The sequence below is a fragment of the Hippopotamus amphibius genome, chromosome 4 (assembly GCF_030028045.1).
Source record: "Hippopotamus amphibius kiboko isolate mHipAmp2 chromosome 4, mHipAmp2.hap2, whole genome shotgun sequence".
Classification (NCBI taxonomy): domain Eukaryota; kingdom Metazoa; phylum Chordata; class Mammalia; order Artiodactyla; family Hippopotamidae; genus Hippopotamus; species Hippopotamus amphibius.
The window spans coordinates 52009199-52034610 of NC_080189.1; the positions used below are offsets into that span (position 1 = coordinate 52009199).

At 41.9% G+C, this 25412-nt stretch overlaps 1 protein-coding gene across 11 annotated transcripts in view; it reads left to right on the plus strand.

The window, feature by feature from the left end:
- OSBPL3 (oxysterol binding protein like 3) overlaps nt 1-25412 on the plus strand; it is a 182803-nt gene that overhangs the window by 80892 nt on the left and 76499 nt on the right. For 10 of the 11 annotated variants that reach the window (XM_057731336.1, XM_057731338.1, XM_057731334.1 and 7 more), the window contains one exon: nt 8104-8340. The exons of the other annotated variant lie outside the window; for it this stretch is intronic. In XM_057731336.1, the coding sequence (XP_057587319.1) occupies nt 8245-8340 (96 nt within the window). In that variant the 5' untranslated portion in view covers nt 8104-8244. The remainder of the gene's footprint in view (nt 1-8103; nt 8341-25412) is intronic. 11 annotated transcript variants of the gene reach the window in all.

Below are 25412 nucleotides of genomic sequence, written 5' to 3' on the forward strand. Positions count from 1 at the left end.
GTGCAATGACTATTAGGATTTGGGGGCTTTTCATTCTGTTTACTTGGTGGTGGCAAAGAAATGGTTTGAGCAAAACTTGCAGTCTGGTGTCACTGTCAAGTTTTTTTGTCTCACGGAAGCTGCCACACTACAGATCTGCGTTCCCGTACATTTCTGTTGCTGGATTGAGCTCTGAGCAAGAACTTGTTCTGCTCTGAAGAAGCGGATTGCAAACTGCACAGAACACTCTTTGCATGGATTGCGAGGGGGTAGAAATGGATATTCTGGTTCAGTGTGACAAAGTAAGCATTTGAATCTTTAGGCCTCTTGACCCCTGTCTTCCCAGAGCAGAGAGAATACAACAACAGATGGTTTGCAGAGAGGCTGTTTGCCCTTAGGGGAGAGGGGGTGGGGACTCCTTTGCCTCTGAGCCTCAGTACTCATCCCCCAGGAACAGTCAGATGTCAGCGTCCCTGGATCAGGCCAGCCATTCAGATGGTTCACGCAGGTTGGCTCGCATTTCACACAGAAGGCCAGGGCCAGCTGTCCAAGGGCATCGTGGTTGGAGCCAGCTTCCAGAAAGCTCTGATCATTTTGGAGCTTATAGTCTAATAACCAAAGACCTACTTTTGATTATGTACCATTTTGGAAATCAAGGTGTTTCAGGGGGTATCATTTCCAAAAAGATGTATATCTAGGATTTGAATAATTTTCTTTTACCGAGGAGGACCAGAAGACCAGAAATGGATATTCCATTATACATATGTCGGTGTTCATTCAGTAGGTAATTCATATATTTGTCGTGAAATAAAAACATACAACATGGAAGCTGTGAGTTCCAGTTTTATTTGGGGGCTTACTGAGGCCTGTAGCCGGGGAGACAGCCTCTCAAATAGCTCTGAGGAGCTGCTTGGAAGAGGTAGGCGACAGGTCGGTAGGTATGTGATTCTGGAGAAGGGGCACATGTAGTCCAGCACACATCCTGGTAGAAGGTTTATGCCAGTTATGGGGACCATATGTCTTAGTTAATGGTTTTAGTACTTTTCTAAGTATGGGAAGATGCAAGAAACTGGGTGCATACAGTTTCTCCTGAAAATGTCTAACTATCTGAAGGCCTGTTCTGCCAGTTTTCCCAGAGCACAGAGTGCCTCATTCCTGATTCCATCCTGAAATCCTTTCAGGGTATGTTGAAGCTCAGTAACTGTGGCGGCTAATCCGTGAACTGGGTGGCAAGAGGCCTTCTTTAGTTGGCATGTGTCACTGGGAAATTTTAAATTAACTGGAGCTGTATGCCATCTGGTCTTCATGTGAGTTGTTTCCAAGGCTGGAAGCAAAACCTGTTTTTCAAGCAAAACATGACCAAGTGTGTGAGTGCAGACCCCCAGGCCCAACAGATCAGTAAATAGCTGTGTTATATGCTGCTGTTTCAAACCTATCAGTCAATATTAAGCTTCTTTTTCGGACAGCCAGTGGTGATGATTATGTGGCTTTAATCTTTCTGCATTTATGTCTTGTCCCAAAGTAAGCTTGCTACTTTGACAATTAAAAAATCTGTTTGCACTTGTGTTATGGATTTGGGGAAATGTTAACATATTGAAAGACAAAAATATTTCAGAATTCTGTGGAGTGCTTATTTGTTTTTGGTTGCAAGAGGAGTATAGGATCTTATCTTTGGTACAAATGCCACTTTGAGGAAGCTGGGAGAAGAGGAAATGGAACTAACATCTGTTGAGTGTCTATTCTATTCAAGGCAGGACTTTTAACTTCATTTTCCCATTTAATCCTCATCATTCCCCATTTCCTACATAAAAAACCCCTGAAGATCAGAGAGGTTAATGCATTGATCAAGGTGCACAGAGTTTGTAATAAGGGAGCACCAGTGCAAACCTAAGTCTTGCTCCTTCCAAGGCACATAGGTCTTTTTAAAAATCTTAAAAAATTGAAGTATAGTTGATTTACAATGTTGTGTTAATTTCTGCTGTATAGCAAAGTGACTCAGTTATATACATATATACATTATTTTTATATTCTTTTCCATTATGGTTTTTCCCAGGATACTGAATATAGTTCCCTGTGCTATACAGTAGGACCTTGTTGTCCATCCATTCTATATATAATAGTTTGCATCTACTAACCATCAACTCCTAGTCCATCCCTCCCCCACCCCCTTGGCAACTACAAGTCTGTTCTCTGTCTGTGCGTCTGTTTCTGTTTCACAGATAGGTTCGTCTGTGCCATAGTTTAGATTCCACATATAAGTGATATCATAATGATATTTGTCTTTCTCTTTCTGACTTCACTTAGTATGATAATCTCTAGTTGCATCCATGTTGCTGCAAATGGCATTATTTGATTCTTTTTGTTGGCCGAGTAATATTCCATTGTGTATATGTACCACATCTTCTTTATCCATTCCTCTGTTGATGGACGTTTAGGTTGTTTCCATGTCTTGGCTGCTGTGAATAGTGCTGCTATGAAAATAGGGATGCATGTATCTTTTTGAATTATAGTTTTGTCTGGATATATGCCCAGGAGTGGGATTGCTGGGTCATATGGTAATTCTATTTTTAGATTTCTGAGGAACCTCCATATTGTTTTCCATAGTGGCTGCACCAACTTACATTCCCACCAACAGTGTAGGAGGGTTCCCTTTTCTCCACACCCTCTCCAGCATTTGTTATTTGTAGACTTTTTAACAATGGCCATTCTGACTGGTGTGAGATGATACATCATTTTAGTTTTGATTTATGTTTCTCTAATAATTAGCATTGTTGAGCGTCTTTTCCTGAAGGCACATAGGTCTTGATGTGTATATCTTCTTTGCATCTTTTCCCAAACTGTGTATTCTTTTCTTAGTGAAAATTTCTAAAATAGGTCTTAAAATAGCCTGTGTTGCCAGATGCTTGGCAGTGCCTTGGTCTTTTATTCTTCCGCATTCTTGGTAGAAATAGAAGTTCTCTCTTCCCTAATTGAGCCTCAGGATGGGATACATTTACACATCTTATGCCCATTGGACTTGTAACTAGAGCCCTATTTTCACCTGGGCCCGACCCTGCAGCTTCTCCAGGTGGATGGCAGTGGTGAGAAAGGACCCAGCTCATCTCAGAGGCCCAAGAAGAACGTTTTTGAATTGACCTAAATGCCTTGAGCTTCTTATCCCTGTTGGATTTGGCTGCCAGGTGGTTTGTTGAAATGAGAGCAGGTCTCAGAGTGAGTTCTGTCATACAACAAACACTTGAATTAGGCAGAAGGCACAAGAGCAGTCATACTTCCTGTTCCTGCAGCCTCAGGGAGGTCTCAGCTCTCTGTCCCTGGGGCACGAGGACAGGTACTTGCAGGAGCAGGAGGACCAGCTCCCCACCAGGCAGATCAATGGCCAGGGACAACCTTCTGGGAAGGCTGCAGATGCTCTATTTCTTGATCCAGGTAGTGGTTATGTCAGTATTTGCAAATGTAAAATGTAGAATTTCATAGAGTTGTCTGTACACTTAAGATTTGTTCACTTTACTATATGTAAGTTATGCCTCAGTGGAAAATAAGGGGGGAAATAAATTTTGTCCTTAGGTTGTTTACAGTCTATGAGCAGGGAAACTGTTATATTTTGTTTGAACCAGTAATCCTCTCTAGTTAGAGATTGTCCATGGACGGGTCACTGGGAGGGGTGAAAGCACCAAGGGTCTTTCATATGTACCCTCCTCATTGTCTCCTACACCCCTGGATCCATGGCCTGGCCCCTGGCCAGTGTCTATCTCCCTGCAGGGCTTTCTCTTTGCCATTTTACTTAATCAGCTGGTTGGACTGGACAGCACCAGACTTCCATGTGACTCCCCTTTGTCAAGGTCCTCTGTCTGAGGACTCCCATCAAGGTCTTTCCTCTGGTGACTCACCTCCCAGGCCAGCCTACAGGGTCTCCTAGGTTGGACACAGCAGCTGCCTCATTCCACAAGACTGCCTTACTCCTCCGGTACCTTAGTCTTGGGCTACTGCTGCCTTCATTCTTTATTCTGCCTTGTTTTAATCATATCCTTTCCCCAGAATTTGACTTCTTTTGCCCTTTAAGCTGCCGCTGGTATTTTTGACTGAATTTCTGATGAGGCTAGGCAGGAAGGTTCTGGGAGATGAAACAAATATATTTCCTTAGGCATAATCTCACACTCACCTGGGGATGGATGTGGGTGGGGGCTGTGGATTCCCACCATTTCTTTTCTCCAGAAGAAGAGGCAGGGGTGGGGGACACAGCAGGTGGTATCTTCAGAGGCCTTAACTCAGAATACCAATTTAAACGAGTGTGGGATTTTGTCAACTCATAGCCCTGGCCTTAGTAGCCGTTGCCTGAGAAGTGAGATTTGGCAGCGTTAAAAAATAAAGATGACTCTTTTAATCAAATGCCTCTAGGACAGATTTATGGTGTTTCTGATTTGGCTTAGTTTCAGAATTCCCGTGACTCTTATTTTATGGCCCAAGTGCTCTTTTCTGCACATGTCACACACCACTTCTCGTCCCATGCTTTCATTGTCAGAATCTCAGCCTTGAAACAAAACAAAACAAAAGAACTTCCACACACACGCAGAATCTCTTTGCTGGTCATCTTCATGCATTGTGGAACTGGTTGTCATAGCAATGGCTGCCCCCACAGACATTTCATCCTTTGGGGTTCCCATCAGGGTCTTTTTTTTCTCTTTCTTAAACAGCAGCAGCCAACACTGCTATTAAACAAACTATTAATATATCTTAACTGCCTCGCTTGGCAGTGTTTAACTAGACTGCATTTGCTTCTAACTTCAGGTACAATTAGTCACGCCCCATAAGTAAAGCTAACTTTATGGAGAAGCTGGTGTTGATTTGCTTTTAGTCTTATTTATTGTTGGAGTCAGTACATAATGAATACAGAGGTTTGTAGGGGGGTTTCTATGAAAGCAACATGGCAATTGAGTTCTATGGCTTACAGTTAGCTTAATTTTATTTTCTGAGATTTTGATATTTCTCTTAATTATCTTGGTTTTAGTTTATGGCCTTAGCATACTCACTATTTAAGAAGTGTTAGTGAAAGGCATAGGAGACTTGAGTACTTAATAATTAACCCAAAAGTTTGATATAATATTTAGCTGGTTCCTGGACAACTGTATAACATCCTTCTTTTAAAATTAGACTGTGTATACACTAAGAACCAAATGAATATAATTTTTTTTTTTCTTGTTAACATGCTTGGGAAAGCTGTAGAATTTATGTGAACTTAGTGTGTCAAATAAAAGTCTGAAGGCAAAACCCAAACATATTAGTCACTCTTGACTCAGGGCTGTGGGTAAAGGCAGTGTGGTTCACCCCTGTAGAGCTGCAGGGGTCACAGGTGGCAACCCAGCCAACTACTTGTAAATGTAACCAGATGAGGCTGGTACCAAGTTCAGTTGCTTGCTGCTCAAAAGGCCAATACTCAAGAGACAAGTGTTGGTGGAAATGGAAAAGTTGCTTTATTCAGGAGGCCAGCAACCTGGGAAGAGGGTGGACTAATGTCCTAAGACCACCTCCAAGTTGTCAGGAGACAAAGGTCTTAAAGGCAGTGTGAGTGAGGGGGCTGCAGGGTGCGTGACCAGCTCCTGCACAGTCCTCAGATTGGTTGGCCTCAAGGTGAAGTTTCGAGCATCACCAGTCTTCTCGTTTCAACTGGTCTGGGGTCTCCGTGCTTGTGGTCAGCAGTTCTCACCTGGTAGGGGTCTGCTTCCTGTAAGAACAACTTGGGAATGTGTGTCAGACCTTTATATCTTTCAGGGAATTGGGAGTTCAGTGACTCTGCTGGTTTATGGTCTAAATTGTTAGCAGTTTCCTGGCCCAACAGCTATTCTTTGTTTCTACGTCTTCACATTTCCTAATAATTAGCTCTTGAGCGCCAGCCTTTTGAGACAATGGGGAGGCCTGGGCGATGAAAGCTTTTCTATACAAACAAGTGGCAGATGGAGGACCTGGGAAGGAGGCTCTGACCTGGGAAGGAGGCTCTGACCTGGGAAGGCTCCACAGGCCCCTGCTCTGGTACTTTGGTGCTCTTCACTCCTGAGGAGGAACAGCTGTGAAACAAGAAAAGGAATAAAGTTTTGGATAGAGAGGTTAATCATAAAGTCAGCAGAGGAACTCAGTTTTAGGGGACTTGGTTTCATAAAGGGGTCTCTGCCAATGCCCTGGTCAGTCCCCTTCCCCACCAGAGATACTTGCCACCTTGGAGATGGGTACTGTGCTGTGGAAAGTGTGGGGTGTTGCCCTTTCAAAGCTGCTTATGTGTGCTCCGTCGTGAGTCTTCCTAGTTCAGCTCCTCAGTTCTCGTAGGTCCCAGAGATGGGGCAGTAGCTGTTATCACCAGACCTGGCCATCAAGGCATGCCAGTTCTCAGCACCAAGGTTAAAGGCCTGGGACCTAGCCTGGATTCAGTCTCTTGCCAGCTGCACGATTGGGCAACTGACCTAACTTCTCGGAAACCTGGCTTTTTCAAACTCTGTAAAATAAAGATGATACCCATCCCATCAGACTTTGATTAAATGAGACACTGCATGTGGGAAACTCATATTATAGTGCTTGGCAGTAAGTAGTATGGACTCAACAAATGATCATTGTTTTAATTACTAATATGCTAATAGATGATACGGAAGATTCTGCTTTCCCCCGTAGTTTTTGTTGCACCGTGTTATAGTTTTTTTTAAGATGTCTGCAGAAACCTTTGGTAGAACAAATTCCACATCCCCACCCCCCAAAAAACAAGAAAGGGATTTTTTTATATTGTAGTAAAATACATAACATAACATAAAATTCACTTTTTAACCACTTTCAAGTGTGCAATTCAGTGACAGTACAGTCACAGTGTTGTACAACCATCACCATTATCTAGTTCCAGAACATTTTAATCACCATTAAAGGAAACCCCGTAGCTAGACTCACTCCTCAAACCCCTCAGCTCCTGGCAACCACTAATTGGTCTCTATGGATTTGCCCGCTCCAGATATTTCATATAAACAGAAATGTACACTATGTGGTTTTTTGTGTCTGACTCCTTTCATTTAGCATAATGTTTTCCAGGTTCATTTATGTTACAGCATGTATCAGTATTTCATTCCTTTTAATTTCTGAATAATAATCCACTGTGTGAATGTGCTGTTTTAGTCTGTTTGGGCTGCTATAACAAAACATCACAGACTGGGTGTTATAAGCAACAGAAGTTTATTCCTCACAGGACTGGAGGCTGAGAGTCCAAGATGGGGATGCCAGCATAGTCAGAGGGCCCTCTTCCGGTGGCAAGCTTATCACAGTAGCCTCCCATGGTGGAAGGGACCAGGGACCTCTGGGGTCTCTTTCATAAGGGCAATAATTCCATTCATGAGGGCTCTGCCCTCAGGACATTACACCTCTCAAAGGCCCTACCTCCTAATACAATCTCATATGGCATTAGGATTTCAATATATAGATTTGGACGTGGTGGTGGGGGGGTTTGGCACAGACATCCAGACCATAGCATATACCATATGTAGTTTATCCATTCATCAGTTGATGGGCATTTGGGTTGTTTCTACCTTTGACTATTGTGAATAAATTGCAGTGCTGTGAACATAGTTGTACAAGTTCTTGTTAAAATACTTGTTTTCAGTTCTTTCGGATATATACCTGGGAGTAGAATTGCTGAATCGTGATAATTCTACGTTTAACTTTTTAAAAACTGCCAAACTGTTTTCAGCTGCAGCTACACCATTTCGCATTCCTAGCGGCAATGCCTGAAGGTTCCAGTTTCTTCCAACACTTGTTATTTTCCAGTTTTTAAAAATTATATGTATCATGGTGCATATGAAGTGGTATCTCGTGGTTTGGGATGGTTTTTATAGTACAGATTTTGTATGTGTCTGGACTCAGATTTTCTTACTCATGTTCTTAAGCCTGTTATATTGCAAAATTACATGAAAAACCTCCTATACATAATTTCCAATAAGAGATAGGTATAAAGCACCTTTTCCTTCATAGCTCCTGATATGAGTAGTCATCGTGGCTCTGTAATGTGTAGTGTAGATAAACCACTTGTAGACAATCAGTGCTAATTATAGATGGTGTCTGATGCCTTGGACCTCCTCTCTAATTCTTTTCTTTTGGTTTTAGGGATTTCCTCTGGGTCATCCAAAATGCTTTTAAAACATGTTGGATAAAAGCTGAGCCACCTGCCTGTGTGGGACTTCCATACTCTGCTCCACTGTCTTCTGATGGCATTTTGACTACATCGAGGCCAAGGACCTGCTGTTCATGATGAGTGATGAGAAGAGCCTTGGTGTGTCCCAAAAATTGGTCTCACCTTCAAGGAGCACAAGTAGCTGCTCTTCCAAGCAGGGAAGTCGACAGGTAAAGTTTAATGCAAATTTTAAGTTGCAAATTTAAATCAAGAAGTTTGCAGATTAAAATGTGTACAAAAAAATTATCCGGGAACTCCTACTTCTCAGTTGAGGAGCATTTGCTTTCAGTCATATCTTAATTACCAGAGAAAATTAAATTTTAGATAATTTGAATAATGCAGCTTGAGAGCCTACTGGATGGGAAGAAATGGCTTTGGCTCTTGGCATTATTTTATTCAATCATTGCAACTGTCCTTGAACACAGATATTGATATTCCTGTTTTCTCCGTGAGAAGCTGTCAGACCAGCTGAGTTATCTGCCTGAGGACACACAGCTAGCCTATTAAGTGGCAGAAACAAGAAACCAAAGCTCATTCTGTGTGACTCCAGAGCCCACACTTTCCTTTATACCCTACTAACCAAAACAAAAAACCAAACAATTGCTTTTCCAGTAATTATAATATCCTCCCGCCCTCCTCTTCCTTCACTTTACCAAACCTTTTATGACAGCTTCCAACCACAGAATGCCCAGTTATAACTTTGAGTCTCACCTGCTTTACTTCTCTAACGGGCAAGGGAAGCAAGTCAACAGAGAAGTGGTCAAAAGGAATTAAGAAGGAAGAAGAAAGAAGTGAAACAAAGGGCCAAATAATTAATGCCTAAATAACTGTCAGCTAATTATATGTTGTTCCTTGATTTCCTTTCTAAAATATCTGTTAGCAGAATTTGCTGGTTTTAGATCCATGGCAGTAAATGCACATTAATTATTATAATTCTTTCACCTCCAGTTAAGTGAAAAGAGGGTGGGCTGTCCGAAAGCTGTGGATTTACAACTGATGTAGTCTCGGATCCTTTTCAGGGTCTGCTGGCTGTGTTGGCATTGCCTTTCCTCCATGGGACGCACTGGCCTAAATTGGCTCTGAGTCCTTGCTTCCAAATTTGGAAGCAAAAATCAAGCAACCTCCCACCTCAGGCACGTCCACACGTTTATAACACATCACCACAGGTCTTTCCCTTCTGTCATTGCTTGTGACAGGGAACTTGCCACCTCTCAATACTGCTTCATGGCATTAGAATCTATAATTCAAGACAAATTAGAGTTTGCCATAGGGGCATTTGGGGAGCTCTCCAAGATCTCCCCTGAGGGGTTAGGAAGAATAATTTTTTCATCACTGTCAACACTTCCTTCTGGGATTAAAACAGATGACTAAAATTACCCCCTGGCTAATGTATCACGGCTCTGTGGGAGTTCTAGTTTCATGAGGGGAGCTCATCTCACCCTCTTTGTCAGCTCTCCGTGGGGGTGTTTCTCTCCCTAAACCAAAAATCTGGTTGGGATTAGAGCCGTATGGGGTCTTCCCCCAGCCCTTTGTTACTTAGTAGCATCTCTTGCCCTGTCCTCCTTGGATAAAGGGAAAGCGCATGATTCATTCAAACAGCCAGTGCTTAGGGCACCATAGCAGTTGGAACTGGGCAATGAACTTCTAGGGCCGAATACGAAACTCTTTTTTGATGTGTTATTTGTAATTGATTGATTTAGTACTCACAGAGCTTTAATTTTTGAGGTGCCATCATAAAAAGTAAGAGGAGTGTGCTTGCTGCCTCACCTTTTTTCTGATTCAGAATGTGTCATTCAGCCATTCATTCATCAAGTGGTCGTCTTTCATATTTAGGATCTCTCACTTTAATTTGCATGTAATGTTTCTTTATATGCACAAACACTTATTTTCCCTCTGTGCCAGAGAAGAATGAGTTCATTCCAACGTTAGCCTGAATCTAGTTATAAAGCCATGTTTAATTTTCAGGGACCATTTTCTTATTCTGTCCGCTTTTCCATCCTTCTGTCACAGAAAGGTGTTCTGCTGCAGGATTGGCCCAGCTTTTCCCTTTGTGTTGTCCACCTTGGCAGTCCATGTCCGTTCCACCATCACACACCATCCCAAGATTGTCTTTTAGTCTCTGAAGGTGCCAAGGAGGTGCAGGGACTCTGAAAGTTCTTACTCCATGGTTGTTAGGGAACACAGCCGTATCCAGGCGTCTCTCAGATGCTGAATGTAGTGATCACACTGTGTTTCCAGTCACTTTACTGAAAAGGACAAGTTCAACATTTAAAACTTCAAGATTTATATGATAAGAAATTTAATTTGAGCAATGATAAAATATAACCAATGAAGGTAGTCTGTGCAACAACCTACTTGTTTTTAAAGCTCCAGATTAGTCATTTTTAGGTTGTTCTGTTCATTCCATCTGGAGAAGATAAGTCTGATGTTAAGTTTATTGGCCGTCTTCCTTAATGCTAGTTTTACTCATGTACTTTGGAATTATAGTTTAGGGCGTCATCTTGAACTTACTTTCCTTGTGTCCTTTCTCTGCCCTCACCCTGCCCTATCTAGGGATGTCCTATTACTACCTACTACCTACCTCTCATGACCCCAGCCCAGAGCCAAGTCTGATATTTGCAGCTGGGGCCTCTGTTCCAGGTCAGCCACGAGTATGTAAGAGCTACCACCAGGCCAACATACAGGATGGCCAGGTCCTGGTTGTGAGGCTGTGACTGCTTCCTGCCATCTCCCTGAGTAGGCAGATTTTTAAAGCCTCCTTTCATCATGGTGTGGGGCTTCCCCACTGCACATGCTCTGATTTCCAACAGTAAGCTAGCTTAGGGTCCAGCCTTTTCCTGGGGATATTTTTAGCTTCGTTAACCCACGGAAGTAGGACTCCTGGATGCCTCTGTCTGCAGTATCCCTTGCATTTCTGTTTTGTGTCTTATCCATGAGATATTTAATCTTTTTTTTAAATCACACAGACATACCAAAAAAACCCCCTTTGTATATTTTTGCTGTTTGGAGCTGGTGTGGTGACAGAGAAGGGGCACTAAATGCATAACCTTACAGCACAACATAGGCTGAAAGACTTGGTCTTCTAAAGTAATTTTTAATTAAATTCTCATCCACTATCGCCAGGTGACATTGAGTCTCTGTACTCCAGCCACACTGGCTTTCTTTCAGTTCCCCCCACTGAATTTGCCCTTGTCCTTGTTTCTTGAACTGAATTTGAACTTGTTTTTCCTATCACAGAGCCTCCTCATGTAAAATCTCAAGGAGCCCTCATTTATGTGTGGATACTCCCCTTTCTAAATATCTATGTTAGAAGAGCTTGCTTCCTTAAAGGACAAAATGATGAGACCTGAGTGTTAAGTGTGATCTGTGTTTTTCACTTGTACAAATTGAACCTAAGACAAAGTTTACAATTTACAGCCTTGAAAACCCAAGGAGAAGCATTCTGTTATCTTTTAACTTAAATACTAGGGCTTTTGAAATTTTAAATGTAGTATGCCTCATTTTGTCAGTGTGGAAATGGCCTTTAAATATAATTTTATCAAGATAATTTTAGGAGGAAGCTACACCTAGTGATTAGAACTTGAACTCTCCAACTGAGTTTCACTCAATAATTGGTTCTGTAATCTTAAACTCTCTAAGCCTCAGCTTTCTCATCAGTAAAATTGGAATAATAATAGTTCTTTTCTCATAGGATTATTGTGAGGATTAGAAATAAAGCATTTAATCTAGGGTCAGACTCATAGTAGGTGCTGAGTTAATATTAACATTTATTTTTTATTATTATAGTTAACATTAATTTGAACTTCATTCCTATTTGTGGAAAACCTAAATTTTCATAGTGAATAGCTCTACTTTTTGCCCCCAGAAACTTTTGCAGGCATCATTCATGTACCCACCCATACATTAGTATTGTACAAAGGTCCATAAAAGTATACTCTGTGTATATGAATGTATACTTTAAAATAAAAAGTATTTTATTTTATACACATTAACAAAGTACTTTTAGGGAAGAATGGATACATTCTACATTGGATATCTTGAACATCTGGCATAATCTGTGCCTAAAGCAAGTGGGAAAAGGCGTTAAATTCTTACCCCCTTCTATTCTGTTGGGCCTTGCGTGGGTGTCCTTGCATGTCCTTTCGCCACATCATCACCTGTCTATTGGTAGTAGCTGCTTAGAGCGTTGTGTTGAGGATTCTGCAGTTGAGTCGGGGTTCAGTGGGAAAGAGTGCCGTGTTTTCAGCAGTGGCAGGTGGGCATAAGCAGGGTGAGTGGCAGCATGGGTGCCACATTTGTGACCTCTTAGTGATATTAGAGGGCTGAAATCAAGAGAAATCTGCTGCAGTCTTTATATTCTGCCATTGGAGAAACTTGCAGCAAGGGAAGTTCACCTCAGTTCTCCATCTATAAAATGGAGACAAAACTCAGCATCCTTTTGCAGGGATGTTGTGAGAGAAACTTTAGTATTTTCACTGGCTTAAAGCCATTGAAGCTCATTGCAGAAAGGTCCTCTGTAAATTTAAGAAACAATTACTGATGAGCTCCCTTTACTTTGGCCAATTCTGGAGCCAGAAGTTAGATGGCCTTGTTTAATGAACCCTGATACTCTGCACAAGAAGTAGATGTCTTTGAAATAGACCATCCTTTAGATATAGCACCTTTACTGGATAGGAATCTGTTCTTCTTGCAGGAAATCTCCAACTAAATCTCCAGCTTATGCAAAGAGTAGGTTGCTGGTCCCCTCTGACTGTCTTCATCATACACCATTCCTTGTAGCGTTCTAAGTCGGTCTTTCCTTCACTGTTCTTTCCAATCCCGGACTTTGGCTCAGCTATCCCCCTTAGCTAGACTGAATATGTGAAACTTCCGGCGTTGTGAATTTTGCAGTTTTCTTGAAAAGAATCTTCATTTTTTGCTTTCGCCCTTTAAAAATAATTTTTGTAAAAAATTATGTATGCTCACTGTAGATCATTTCCAACATACATGCAATCTATGTGAATTGCAATACTTTAGTTTTAAGTGGCTGCTTGATAGGTCAAATAAAGTGAAGCTGAGAATGACCGTTGATTGTGGAGGTCGTTGGTGACATTGCCGAGTGTTTTCCTTGGAGTGGTGGCATGAAAATCTGGTTCAAGTTGGTTCATGAGAAAATAGAAACAGAGGAAGAGGGTACTCCAGTTCAGCCAAGCCTCCAGATGAGAGTTGAAAAAGGCCTTCACAAATGTTCTGTTTGGGAACCTTCAGAACCCTGTTTGGGAACAGGGCTTAACACAGCCCTGTTCTCTCTTCTCTTTTGATTAACACGTTGGTTTGAAAGCGTGTGTGGTTCTTTGGGTCCTTGGGTCCTGTCTGTACATCTTGTGAGCTCTCACGGCACTGGCATGGGGCTTTGCACACGGCACATGCAAATTATTGGACTGAATTGACTGAACACCAGCAGCAAGCATCCCTCTGTTGAGGGCAGGTTGGGATGCATGGCCAGATACACGTGAGGAATGGGAGCAAAAAGCCACGAGTTCCCCAGCTCCCTCACTCTGGTGACAAACATATGATGGGGATTTCAAAAAATGAACAGAGACCTCTCCTTTAAGTTTTTCCTGGCAAATGACGAAATCCCTAAATACTTTCTATACCTGGGATCTCCGAACAAACTGCTCTATTGAAAAGCGTGGAACGGAAGTAAAGACTGTCTTTATTGAAAGCAACCTGTCTTCACACTGGCTCTGCTTTTTGCTAGCTGGTTGACCTTGCGGTGTTATAGAAAACCTCTGAGTCTTGGTTTTTCAGCTGTGAAATGTAGATAATTTTGCTTCCTTTCGAGAACTCAATGAAATAATAAATACAAAGTACCTAAGCTCCACGTGGTAGATATTCGGTAAGCATGGATTAAACAAATGGACGGATAAGCAGGTGGTTGCTGGGTAGGAAGACTGCGATTCACGGAGCTCTATACATGTATTAAGTAGGTTAAGGGATGTCTAAGTGGGAGGGTGAATTGCTCTTCCAAAACCTGTAAAACATGAGTAATTTCCTCTTGTCTTTTTCCCCTGCCCCCTTAACATTTCCTTCCTAGAATTTTCAAAGTAACACATTTCAGAAGCCAAATTGTGCTAGAGATGAATGAATAGGTTTTGTCTTTTTTGAAAGAGTTCTATATGCCCTAATTTGTATTTCTTCAACCAACATCCATTGAGAACCTATTATTAAAAGACCATGAGCAGGGAGATGTGAAGTTACTAAGGACAGGACAGATGAACAGACCATCACAAATAAGAAATCGACTCTGATTGGGAAGACTGTAGATTGTAAACAGAGCACTGCTTCCGTTCTTTTTAAAAATGTGTTGTGACATTTGCTGTATGTTGGAAATCAGGAAATGAATCCTTCTAAAATAATTAACAAGTGCTTCACTCATTATTGCAGAGGATTTGAAATGGAGAGAGCTATTGCTGTGTAACTCTCCATATAATTATGCAATTTATTCTTGTCACCCTCTTGTCCCTGGGGTAATGTAAGGTGGCCTTTGAGCTCTCCCAGGGTCACCTGATGAAAATTTATTTATGCCGGCTCTTAGATTATGCTGTACTCCAGGGTGCTCAGGTTGGCTGGGCTTGGTGCCAGAACCCACATGACATAGGAGTTGAATGGGAGAGAATTTGCCAAGAAGAGTGAATTAAAGCTATAATGTTCAGGTGTTTATAATTTCATCTGTCTGGGTATTGAAAATATGTAGTCCCATTTATTTTTTTAGTTCATCGTGTCTTTAGACACTGAGATTTACCAGCTGCCTTTTGTAGGTATGGGCTGCATAAACACCACAAGGAAGACCCGTCAAGGAAGAGTGGCTTGGGAATGGCATGACTGTGTCACATTGTTCTATGATGCTCACAGAAAGTAAAAGGCAAAGAGCATGAAGTTGCTTGAGAGCCAGACAGCCTGAGTTTAAATCATGGGCTGTTCATAAGCTGTTTGACCTTGGGCAAGGTCTTTAACCCCTCTGTGCCTTGATTTCTTATAAGGTTGTGCCAATTGCTTAAGTTGGAAGAGAGCCTGCATGTAGTAAGTGCTGTGTAACTGTCTGGCACATAAACCATTCACCTTCCCGAAGCAGGAATCCGAGGAGCCGTCAGGCAGAACCATGCAGTGACTGCCTCCCTGTTTCATCCTTTCAGCTGCAAGGCTGGTGGTACGATGCAGAGGCAGACGGCTTGGCTTCTGTCTAGGCTGCTCTGAAAAGAGTCAGCAAGGGACTCTGAGAGTTGACAAGCATCTGATAGCATCTTTACAGCTCATAACATCCGTTCCTACTCTCCTTTGGAGTCTCAAAACAATCCAACGAGGTCTGTATTTTTTCTACATGTTAGAAAGAAAACAGGGCGCAATTAACTGCCGGTTTAGAGTCACACAGCTAATAAGTGGTAGAGGGTCAGGCAACCATCTATTTGAAGAACACTGGGTTTCTTTAGATGCTAGAAAGCTTTTTTAGAAGTTAAGTGTGCCCTATGGACAAATGATTATTGTTTAAACAAACCTCCAGAAGCCAACACGTCTATGAATGCAGAGGCAAAAATCACACGGACGAGGGAAGCAGCTGTAAGGATCCCCCAGGTCTGTTTGTCTGGAGCTGTTATTTTTCTGGTGGTTCCAAGAGACGAAAAATAATGAACTATAGAGTTCCATCTTAGTTTTTTGGATCTCCCCTTTCTGAGCCTTTTACTTACCCTTACTGCCTACCTTTTGGTCACATCTACTGTTGTGGCATTCTGTGCTGAAAGTAGGAAGGGCAAAGATCCAAGACTCAATTCTCAATATATTTCTATTCTGAGTAAGTCTTGTAAAGAATAAACAAACAAAACAAAACAAAAAAAAAGAAAAAGCAAACATCTGATAGAGGAAGAAATGAAAACTACAGCTAAGATGATGTGTTTGAACTGTCAGGGTTTCCTTGTCACGTTGCATGTCTGCAAATGACAGCTGTCTTCCACACTCCAAAGAGCATGAGAAACTGAACTCTTAAGACACATCTGGAAGTTACTGAATCATCCAAACTGCTCTGCAATTCCAGAAAACCATGCACAGCAAATATATTTTGGTGGGTTTTAGAAACACTAGTTTGGTAGAAACTATATGGGGTACCTTAAGAGAATCAGTGTATTTATTTACAGTTGGCATTCCAGCAGGATACAGGAAGGCAGAACCCTGATTCAGATGCTTTTGTTGAGAGCACAACTTACTAGCTTTGCAGTTACTAGAACTTTCTCTAGGAGCTATAGATGCAAATGTGAACCAAACTAACTCAACAGTTCTTTCCCAGGGAGGGGGAAGTCTGAGTCTACTTCAGTGATATGATGCTATTAAAATATTGATACTAAAGGCTCAGAAGTGACAGTGTAAATAGGGCCATGGCAAAATAGGAGACTTCCTTGGAATAACCTGACATCTCTTTAAGGTCCTCCATGCCTTGGCCCTACCATTGCGTCTCCCTCTGTGCCTCTACACAAGCTCCCACCACAACTAAAATCACCTCCTCTCCTCTCTCCTCCTCTCACTCCATATGAGTCACTTTCCTAGTAATCTCTGGTCTAGTGGTCCCTCCTTCCCTGTGTAGTAGGCTGAATGGTACTCCCCCCAAAAGATATATCTACATCCTAGTCCTTGGAACCTGTGAATGTTGCCTTATTTGATAAAAGATGTAATTAATTAAGAATCTTGAGATGAGCATCCTGGACTACCCAGATCAGCCCCAAAGTCAGTGACCAGTGCCATAGGAAACACACAGAGAGAAGACACACATGGAAGAGGTGATGTGACGATGGAGGCAGAGATTAGAATGATGGGGCTACAAGCCAAGGAACACCAAGGCCACCGGAGACTGGAAGAGGCAGGGAACACTGTTGTAGACTGAATGTTTCTGTGCCCGCCCCCTCCCACCCCCATTCATGTGTTGAAGCCCTGACCCTCAATGTGATGACATTGAAAGGTGGGGCCTTTGGGAGGTAGTTAGGTTAGATGAGGTCATGAGGGTGGTTCCCTCATGCTGGAATTAATGCCCTTATGCGAAGAGGAAAGACAACAGAGCGTCTCGCTCTCAGGCAAGGAGGAAAGGCCAGGTGAACAGGACAGCAAGAAGGCGGCTATCTACAGGCCAGGGAACAGGTTCTCACCAGGAGCCAAATCTACCAGTGCCTTGATCTTGGACTATCCTCCCGGTCTGTGATATTCTGTTACAGGAGCCCAAGTTAAGACAAACACACTCTCCCTTAGAGTCTCTGGAGGGAGCACAGCCCTGCTAACGCCTTAATTTTGGACTTCTGGCCTCCAGAACTGTTAGAGGATATATTTCTGTTGCTTTAAGACACCAAGGTTGTGGTAATTTGTCAGGACAGCCTCAGAAACCCTGCTTCTCACTCTGTGCCGGTTTTTCTTCACATCCCAGCTCAAGTCATTTTGCTGAGGTGGATCTAGCACTACGTGAGATTGTGCCTACCTGGGAATAGGAGTCTGTGGCAGCTTTATGTGGGTCTCCCACTTGGCATTTACAAGTTTTCAACCTTGTGGTGTTTCTATTTTTAATGTACGATAACGTTTTGAAGGCCAGCCTTTGGTTTCACATCTTTGCATTTCCATTACCTAGTACTAAGCCTTAGACCTTAGAGTTAGAGAGTATCCTGTTAAATACAAGCTCAGTTATAACTAGAATATAACCTGCTTAGCACAAAAGCCATTCCTTCTCTGATTCACAAGGCTCTCTGGGATCTTAACCTGTTGCTAGGTTCTCATGATGAGAACTAGTTATTCTTATGTAGAGCAGTGAAAGAAAGTCACTGATGATTTGGATCAGGGATAAATAAGTTTAGTGCTAAACTTCTGCCACCTTCTCCTATGATTTTTTAAAAAGATTTATTATTTATTTTATTTATTTTTGTTATCTTAGTTGCGGTACACGGGATCTTCCTTGGGGCTTGTAGGATCTTTCATTGTGGTGCGCGGGCTTCTCTCTAGTTGTGGCGTGTGGGTCCCAGGTTGCATGGACTCTGTAGTTGTGGCTCACAGGCTCCAGAGCATGTAGGCTCTATAGTTTGGAGCATGCAGGCTCACTAGTTGTGGCACGCAGGCTTAGTTGCCCCGTGGCACGTGGGATCTTAGTTCCCTTACCAGGGGTTGAACCCGCATGGCCTGCATTGTAAGGCAGATTCTTTACCACTAGACCACCAGGGAAGTCTCTCTTTTTCTTTTTCTTTTTTTTTTTTTGATTTTTAAATCATACATGCATTAATGAGCCAGCAGGTACCTACCTCTTCTTTGATTGTAAATTTCAATTAGCTCTGGAAAAAATAGGTTTGATTGCACTGCAAGAGAGAATAGTGTTATCAGCTAGCGAGCGTCATCCAGCAATGGAGTGGGTTTTCTTGAGGAGCCGTGGTCATCCTGTACTTGGAGTGCAGAAGCGTTCTATCTGAATACAGAGAGTCCATGATTCTCTCCAGGACTCAGACACCAAAGGGCAGTGCTCTATGATACGCCAAAAAAAAGTATGATTCTTTTAAAATTTAAAGGTAATAAAGATAAAACATCGAACAGTGCTAGAAGGTATAAAACCAAGCAGAAGTCTCCCCACCTTCGTGCCTCTGGTCCAGTCCCACTCACATAAGAGTCTGTATTAGAGATTTTCCCTGTTAGCACTTGGCACGTGTCCATGTGGTGAGTTAGCCCAGCATCACCTACACAGGGCCATCTGCTACTATGGAAACAAGGTAATTCTTAGAAAGGGGTAGTGGAAAGGTACTGAGCTGGAGTCAAAAGGGTGGGTTCTGGTCCTCAGAAGTCCTTCACTCATTTTTGTACCCTACGAAGATCATTTATCTCAGATTCCTTATCTCTAAAATGAGAGCTGCGTAGATAACGTCCACATTTCTCTTTCAAGAAATATTTCAAAGAAATATTTCACAACTCTATGGGGTAAAAGAAATATTTCACAACTCTATGGGGTAAAACAAATCATTACTCTATTCCCTGAAGAAAAACTCAGACGCGACTCTTAAGTCCCTTGGGTGCAGAGAATTGTCCCGTCATCATGGGCTCACACACGTGCATGCTGTGCACTGGAACGTGCTGTCAGAGACAGACTCTGCTTGGGGAGAAGTTAGGGCTAGGGTGAGGGGAGTGAGTAGCCTTGGATGGACTCTCATACACTTGTAGATCATCTTATCCAGCGTGGACATTAAGCAGAGAGGTTCTGTGTGTGGTCTCCAGACCACAGATGGGGTCCACCACCTAATAGCTTGTGATCCTGGGCAAACTACTTTGGAGCTTCATTTTCCTCATCTGTAAAATGCGGATAATCATACCTTCATTCTAGAATCATTGTGAGGCACGTAGAAGTTATTCACTGAATAGTAGTTGTTACTAGTATCACTATCATTGCTACCAAAATAGCAACTGTGAAAACATTGCCACCACGCTGGTGGGCTTCATGGCTAGAGCAGAATGGCATCTGTGGGGTCAGGTGTCTCCATCTTTAACAGTAGCTACAGCTCTTAAGAGGCCCTTATTTACAGAGAGAAAAGTGCATAAAAGATACAGTCCATAGTCTTGAAGGTCTTATATACACCTGGGGGATATTTAACAAATATTAATAACCCACAGATTTTATTTGAGGATCTTAAAAGGTACCAATGTAATTATACCCATAAATGCTAAGTGAGTGATAAACAGGATAGAAATCATCATTATATGTGCATCAAAGTTTTTTGTTAATACTATTTTAATTATAACTCCATCTGTGGTCAACACAATTGGAAAGCACTTTTCTCTTATTTGGTCCCCAAGATAGGAATGGCCTCAGGTGGAATCACTGACAGAGCCGATAACTCACGTGCTTGTTCTCCCCTTTGTCAATATCTACTGCTGCCAATGACTCTTTTCTTATCCTCACCTCTAGTGCTTTCTCAAGGATTTACCCCAAAGACCAAGTGCATATTCTCTATTATCTAAGTCATTGAGGCTCCAGGGTTTTGGTCTGGGACTATCCAAGTGATTAAGACTTCAGACATTTGGGGACCCCAGTCACCTGAGTGTTTGCCTTCCCACCCCGGTGTGGGTTGTGAACTACACCTCTGTGTGTGGAGGGAGAGGAAGGACATGGCTGTTGGCAGGACATGTGCTGCTCCCCGTGGAGCCTTCAGAATCTGAGCGGACTTTTCACGGCTCAGTCCCCCTTTCTTCCTCAATCTTCTCACTTAGATCCTAAGGTCAGGGATTGAACCTGAAGTTACTAGACTGAAATTAATACTACTCATTTTTAATTTGTTTTTTGGAAGACTTTATCAGGCAATATTTTATTTTATTTCATTTTACTTATTTTTATTATGATAACACTTAACGAGATCTATTATCTTAATTTTTTAAGTGCACAATACAATAGTATTAACTATTGTCACAATGTTGTAAGAAAATCTCTAGAACTTATTTACCATGCATAAATGAGACTTTGTACCCATTTAATAGACATGAGGTTATGATATAAGATTTAGAAGGGATCTCACAGCTCATTTATCCTGACCTCCTTTCTAGTGTGGAAATCCCCCTGCAGCATGTATGCCAGCCTCTGACGGAGCTCCCCAGTGACTAGGGAACTTACTCTTTCATAGCCCTTGTCATTTCTATTATTTTTCACAGCACTAATTATCTCATAGCACTAATCAGACAATCATTCTTTATGCAGAGCTGGAATCCAGGGCCTTTAATTCTTACCTGTTGTTCCTGGTTTCACGCTCAGAGCTTATCAAGTCAAATCCTAATTCTTCAAGCCAGTCTGGTCTCCTAGAGTGTGGCTGCTTAGAGTGGGCTCATGGTCCAGCAGCAGTGGCCTCACCTTGGCAGGTGCAGAAGCTCAGTCCTCACCCCAGCCCCACGAACATGAACTCTGCATTTTAACAAGATCATCAGTGATTGGTATGCACGTTGCAGTTGAGAAGCACTGTGTTAGATCACATACCCAACCCCCCAACCCCAACTCTGTGCTTTTAATTACTCTTTCTATCAGGCCTGTTGGTGTTCAAAAAAATCTTAGTTGAGGAAGAAACAATTGACCAGAAGCAACAACTCCAAGTCTCAGTGATTGAAATATAAGTCCAGAATTGGTCTGACATCAGTTAAAGCTACCATTATATTAACGGGAAATCTATTGACATGTATTTCCGTGTGTTCCTAGTACAGTCATAAAAGATGATAGTGGTGATCCTGGAGCTTTGGAAGATTACACATGCCTTTAAAGTCATTAAAGTCATGTTAAATTATACTCCATGTGATTTAATGCGGGGGATTGCCTTGTGATTTTTACAAACCTGATAAACAGACTAAATAAATAATCAGAACAACCCACTTTCCGGTCATGGCAGATAGAGGCAACCACAAAACTTCCTTCCACAGCACTCTTCAGCTGCAAGAAGAATGAAAGTTTTAAATCATGTTCTATTTCTGACATTGCTGCAAGGGCAATGACTGAGAACCCAGCATTTGAAAGGTGCAGAGGAGATGTACACTGTGGAAACAGCTGTGCTGGAGGGAAGTGCTTTCAATTCGTGCACTCAGCAATATGGAAATGAACTCTGCCAGCTCATGAGCATGAATAAGTGCTTGGCTGCCTTTCCCACCACAAAGCAGCTTTCTATATTTGGCACTTTTAGACGTTCAGTAAAACAGACTGAATTTAATGCCAGATGACAGTGCCAGACTGTCTTCAGTTAAACTCAAGCAAAGACCTTAAGAAGCCACTTCCCCCACCCTGTCATGTTTCTCTCTCCACCTGATAGTCACGCACACCTGACATCAGCCCAGCCCTGTTGGGCTAAGTCACCAGGGCCTTGAACCCCCTGGGGGGCCCGGGTCCTCCTGCACCGTGTATCTCAGGGTGCTCAGCTCAAGGTGCATGTCCTCCTGCGTCACTGGGTATGTGAAGCACAGTAAAAGCCACTTCCTGCCACGCGGTGCCTTTAGCCGAGAGAAGACAGCATCTCTGCTTTTTTCCATCCTGAGTTTCAATTCACTCCAGTCCAGCACATATTATTAAAGTCCCTGACCCCAAGGGCTCTGTGGGGCCCTTTTTATAGCCCCTTGTTCCTCAGATTCATTCGTTCAGCAAATATTTATTTAGGGCTGCTATGTCACAGGTAGTGAGATGATAAGAAATAAGCCCCAGGCTCTGTCCTCATGGTACCCACGTTCTAGCTAGGGAGACAGAGCGTGCACGTGAGGTCTGTGTAAGTGCTGAGGAGGGAACGAATTTCATCCCCAAGGAGGAAGTGGTGTGGGGCTAAGTGAGAATTCACCAGGCTGAGAAGTAGGTGGGGCAGATATTCCAGATGTAAGAAAGGGATTGAGCAAAGACTTGGCTTTAAAACTCACAGGCTGATTTCCCGCCCCAGTTCAGGGCGGTGCAGGATGGGAGACGCGGCAGCTCTGCTAAGGATCCCAGCCTTGCTCTCTCTATCTGTAGGGCAGGGCTTCTTAACTCCTTCCGATGGCTTCGTATCTTGGATTTACCAACCACTGCCCCCTGCCCTGTGGCATTTATTTTTTGTTCATCAGCAGAATGTACATGTTTAAAGTACAGTAGAATATACAGTGTGCTATAATACGTAGCAGAATGATTAAAAACATAGATTTTATAGTCAGGTGATTTATTGCTTTGGGAAAGTTACCTAATTCTCTCTTCCTTGGTTTCCACATTCAAAAAATACTGGATTCCAGGGAAGACTAAGAGAGAGGGGATGAAAGTTAAGGGAGGAGTATTTTTAGGGAAGTGAAACTATTTTGTATGTTATTGTAATTGTGGATGTATGACATTATACATTTGGCAAAACTCACAGAACTGTGTACCGCAAAGAGTGAATCCCCACCCTGCCCAGTGCACTTTAGTTAATAACGGACTTTAGTTAATAATGGTGTATCATATTGGTTCATCTGTTTAAAAGAAATGTGCCACATCAATGCAAGATGTCAATAACAGAGAAACCTGTCTGTGTAGAGAGAGGAAGTGTATGGAACTTTTTGTAATTTCAATTTTCCTATAAACCTAAAATTGCTCTAAAAATAAAGTCCATTAATTTTTAAAATGTAAAAAAAAAGGTGCAATAAAGACATTCTAAAAAAGATACTAATAAATCCAACGTTGCAAGGTTGTGCAAAGATTAAGCACAATAATGTACATATGGTGTTTAGAACACTTCCTGACAGATAGTAAGTAATAACGTTATTAATAATGTTAGCTATTGTAATTGCTTCATTAGTTTGGTCAACATATTTTTTCATATCTACCACAGACCATTTTTTTCCTCCAGTTGTATTGAGATATAATTGACATGCAGCACTGTGTAAGTGTAAGGTCTACAGCATGATGATTTGACTTGTATACGTCGTGGAATGATCATCACAATAAGTTTAGTGAACATCCATCATCTCATATAGATTCAAAATTAAAGAAATAGAAAAAAAATTTTCCTTGGGATGAGAACTCTTAGGATTTACTCTCTTAATCCCTTTCATATACTATGCACTATTAAGTAGTGAACAAGACAGAAAAGGTTCCTGCTTTCATGGGGCTAGAAAGTGTTCAATCATTTTATCGTATTGTTGTTTATATGTTGGTAATTATACAGTGTTTCAGTCTACCCCACTGGATAGTATTTCCTGAGGCACTGTCCTTTTGTGTTTTGAATGGCAGGCTGTTTAGAAGTGTGGATACAGTTTAATATCTCCTTGTTGACCAATACCCAGTGCCATTTACTTGGTTTGAGAACTTAATCTATTCCTGGTTTGAGACCCCAACAATTAATAAACCCAGGAGAATTCTTTTGTTTCCTACTGTATACTTTGTTCTTTGCTAGGTGTCTAAACAACTTGAAAAGATGGTCCCTACAACTGTTTGGGGACAAGGAGCAAAACACTGGGGATAAAAATGAAAAACAAAAAACAAAAAACAAAAGGCTTCAGTTAACCAAATACTAAATTACCTGATAATGGACAGTAATACTGATGTAACTTACAGGAATACATGATTGATGTAGTTTGGGTAATTTAGGAATTTTATGGAAAGATAAAACTGAACTAAAATCTTGAAGCATTTGTATGGATGGAAAAGAACAAGAGAAGGATCTGGGAGGCTGCAACAATATAAGTAAACCACAGAAGTGGAAATGAAGACAAGTATTACATTGTATTCATTTTTACATTGCATGCAGAGTAGGACCTAATGGGGTCCCATAAATGATCACAGAAGTGGGGATGGGCAATCAGGTTTGATGAAAGTGGCCAGTGATGGTGGGGAAACAGAAGGGAAGGGACATGGAAGATATACAGATATACAAAAGGTACATTTTGAAGATGAAACCAACAGGACTGACTTATAAAGAAATAATCAAACCCTTACAGTTTCAAAGTCATTTCACTGCCCTGTGCCCCGGCCTGGCATTCCTTTCCACAGAATTGGTGTCAGGATCAGCAGTGGCTCTTAACCCCATCATACCAATGTCCTCTTTTTGGGATCAATATTTCAATGAACTCTTTACCCTCCTCAAATGAAATTCACTATTAATTTAATATTTTGCACACATAATTTTGAAAATATCAATATCATGCTTTGCTGTAAATAAAGGAAACTTGAGAGAAAGTGGTTAAAGTATACATTATAATGTGTAAAAGCCCAGACATGACTATACCAGATGACATAATGAGGTGGTTGGATACACCTGTATGTGAGGTGTTGGCTGTTAACGCAGACGCATAGAGATGTGTCGGTAACTCACATACCACAAGTGGCACGGCCTTCAGTGACACGGTTCTGCAAAATGGTTGGTGACTCTTGGTAAAGTCCCAAACAGGAGGAAGTACAGTCTTAGATATCTCAGTTATTCAGCACTTGCATTGCCAAGAATTCAGAGTGTAATAAAAACTATGCAAAAATACTTTGGTAAGTACATGAAGCAGAGTTAAGTTCTGTGCTTGAATAAGTATTAACAGGTTTCACCTACGAAAATGTCTCTTGGCACTTTGGAAAATCTTGCACTTACGGAACAAGGACTGAGGCATTTCAGGACATCTAACATCCCTGGTCCCCAGCCATTAGATGCCCCCAGCCCATCACTGTGACAACTACAAGTGCCCCTGAGGTTTCACAGCCTGAGAGCATAGTACCGGCCCCACTGAGAACAACTGGCTGGATGCTGGCTCTCAGGTTTCA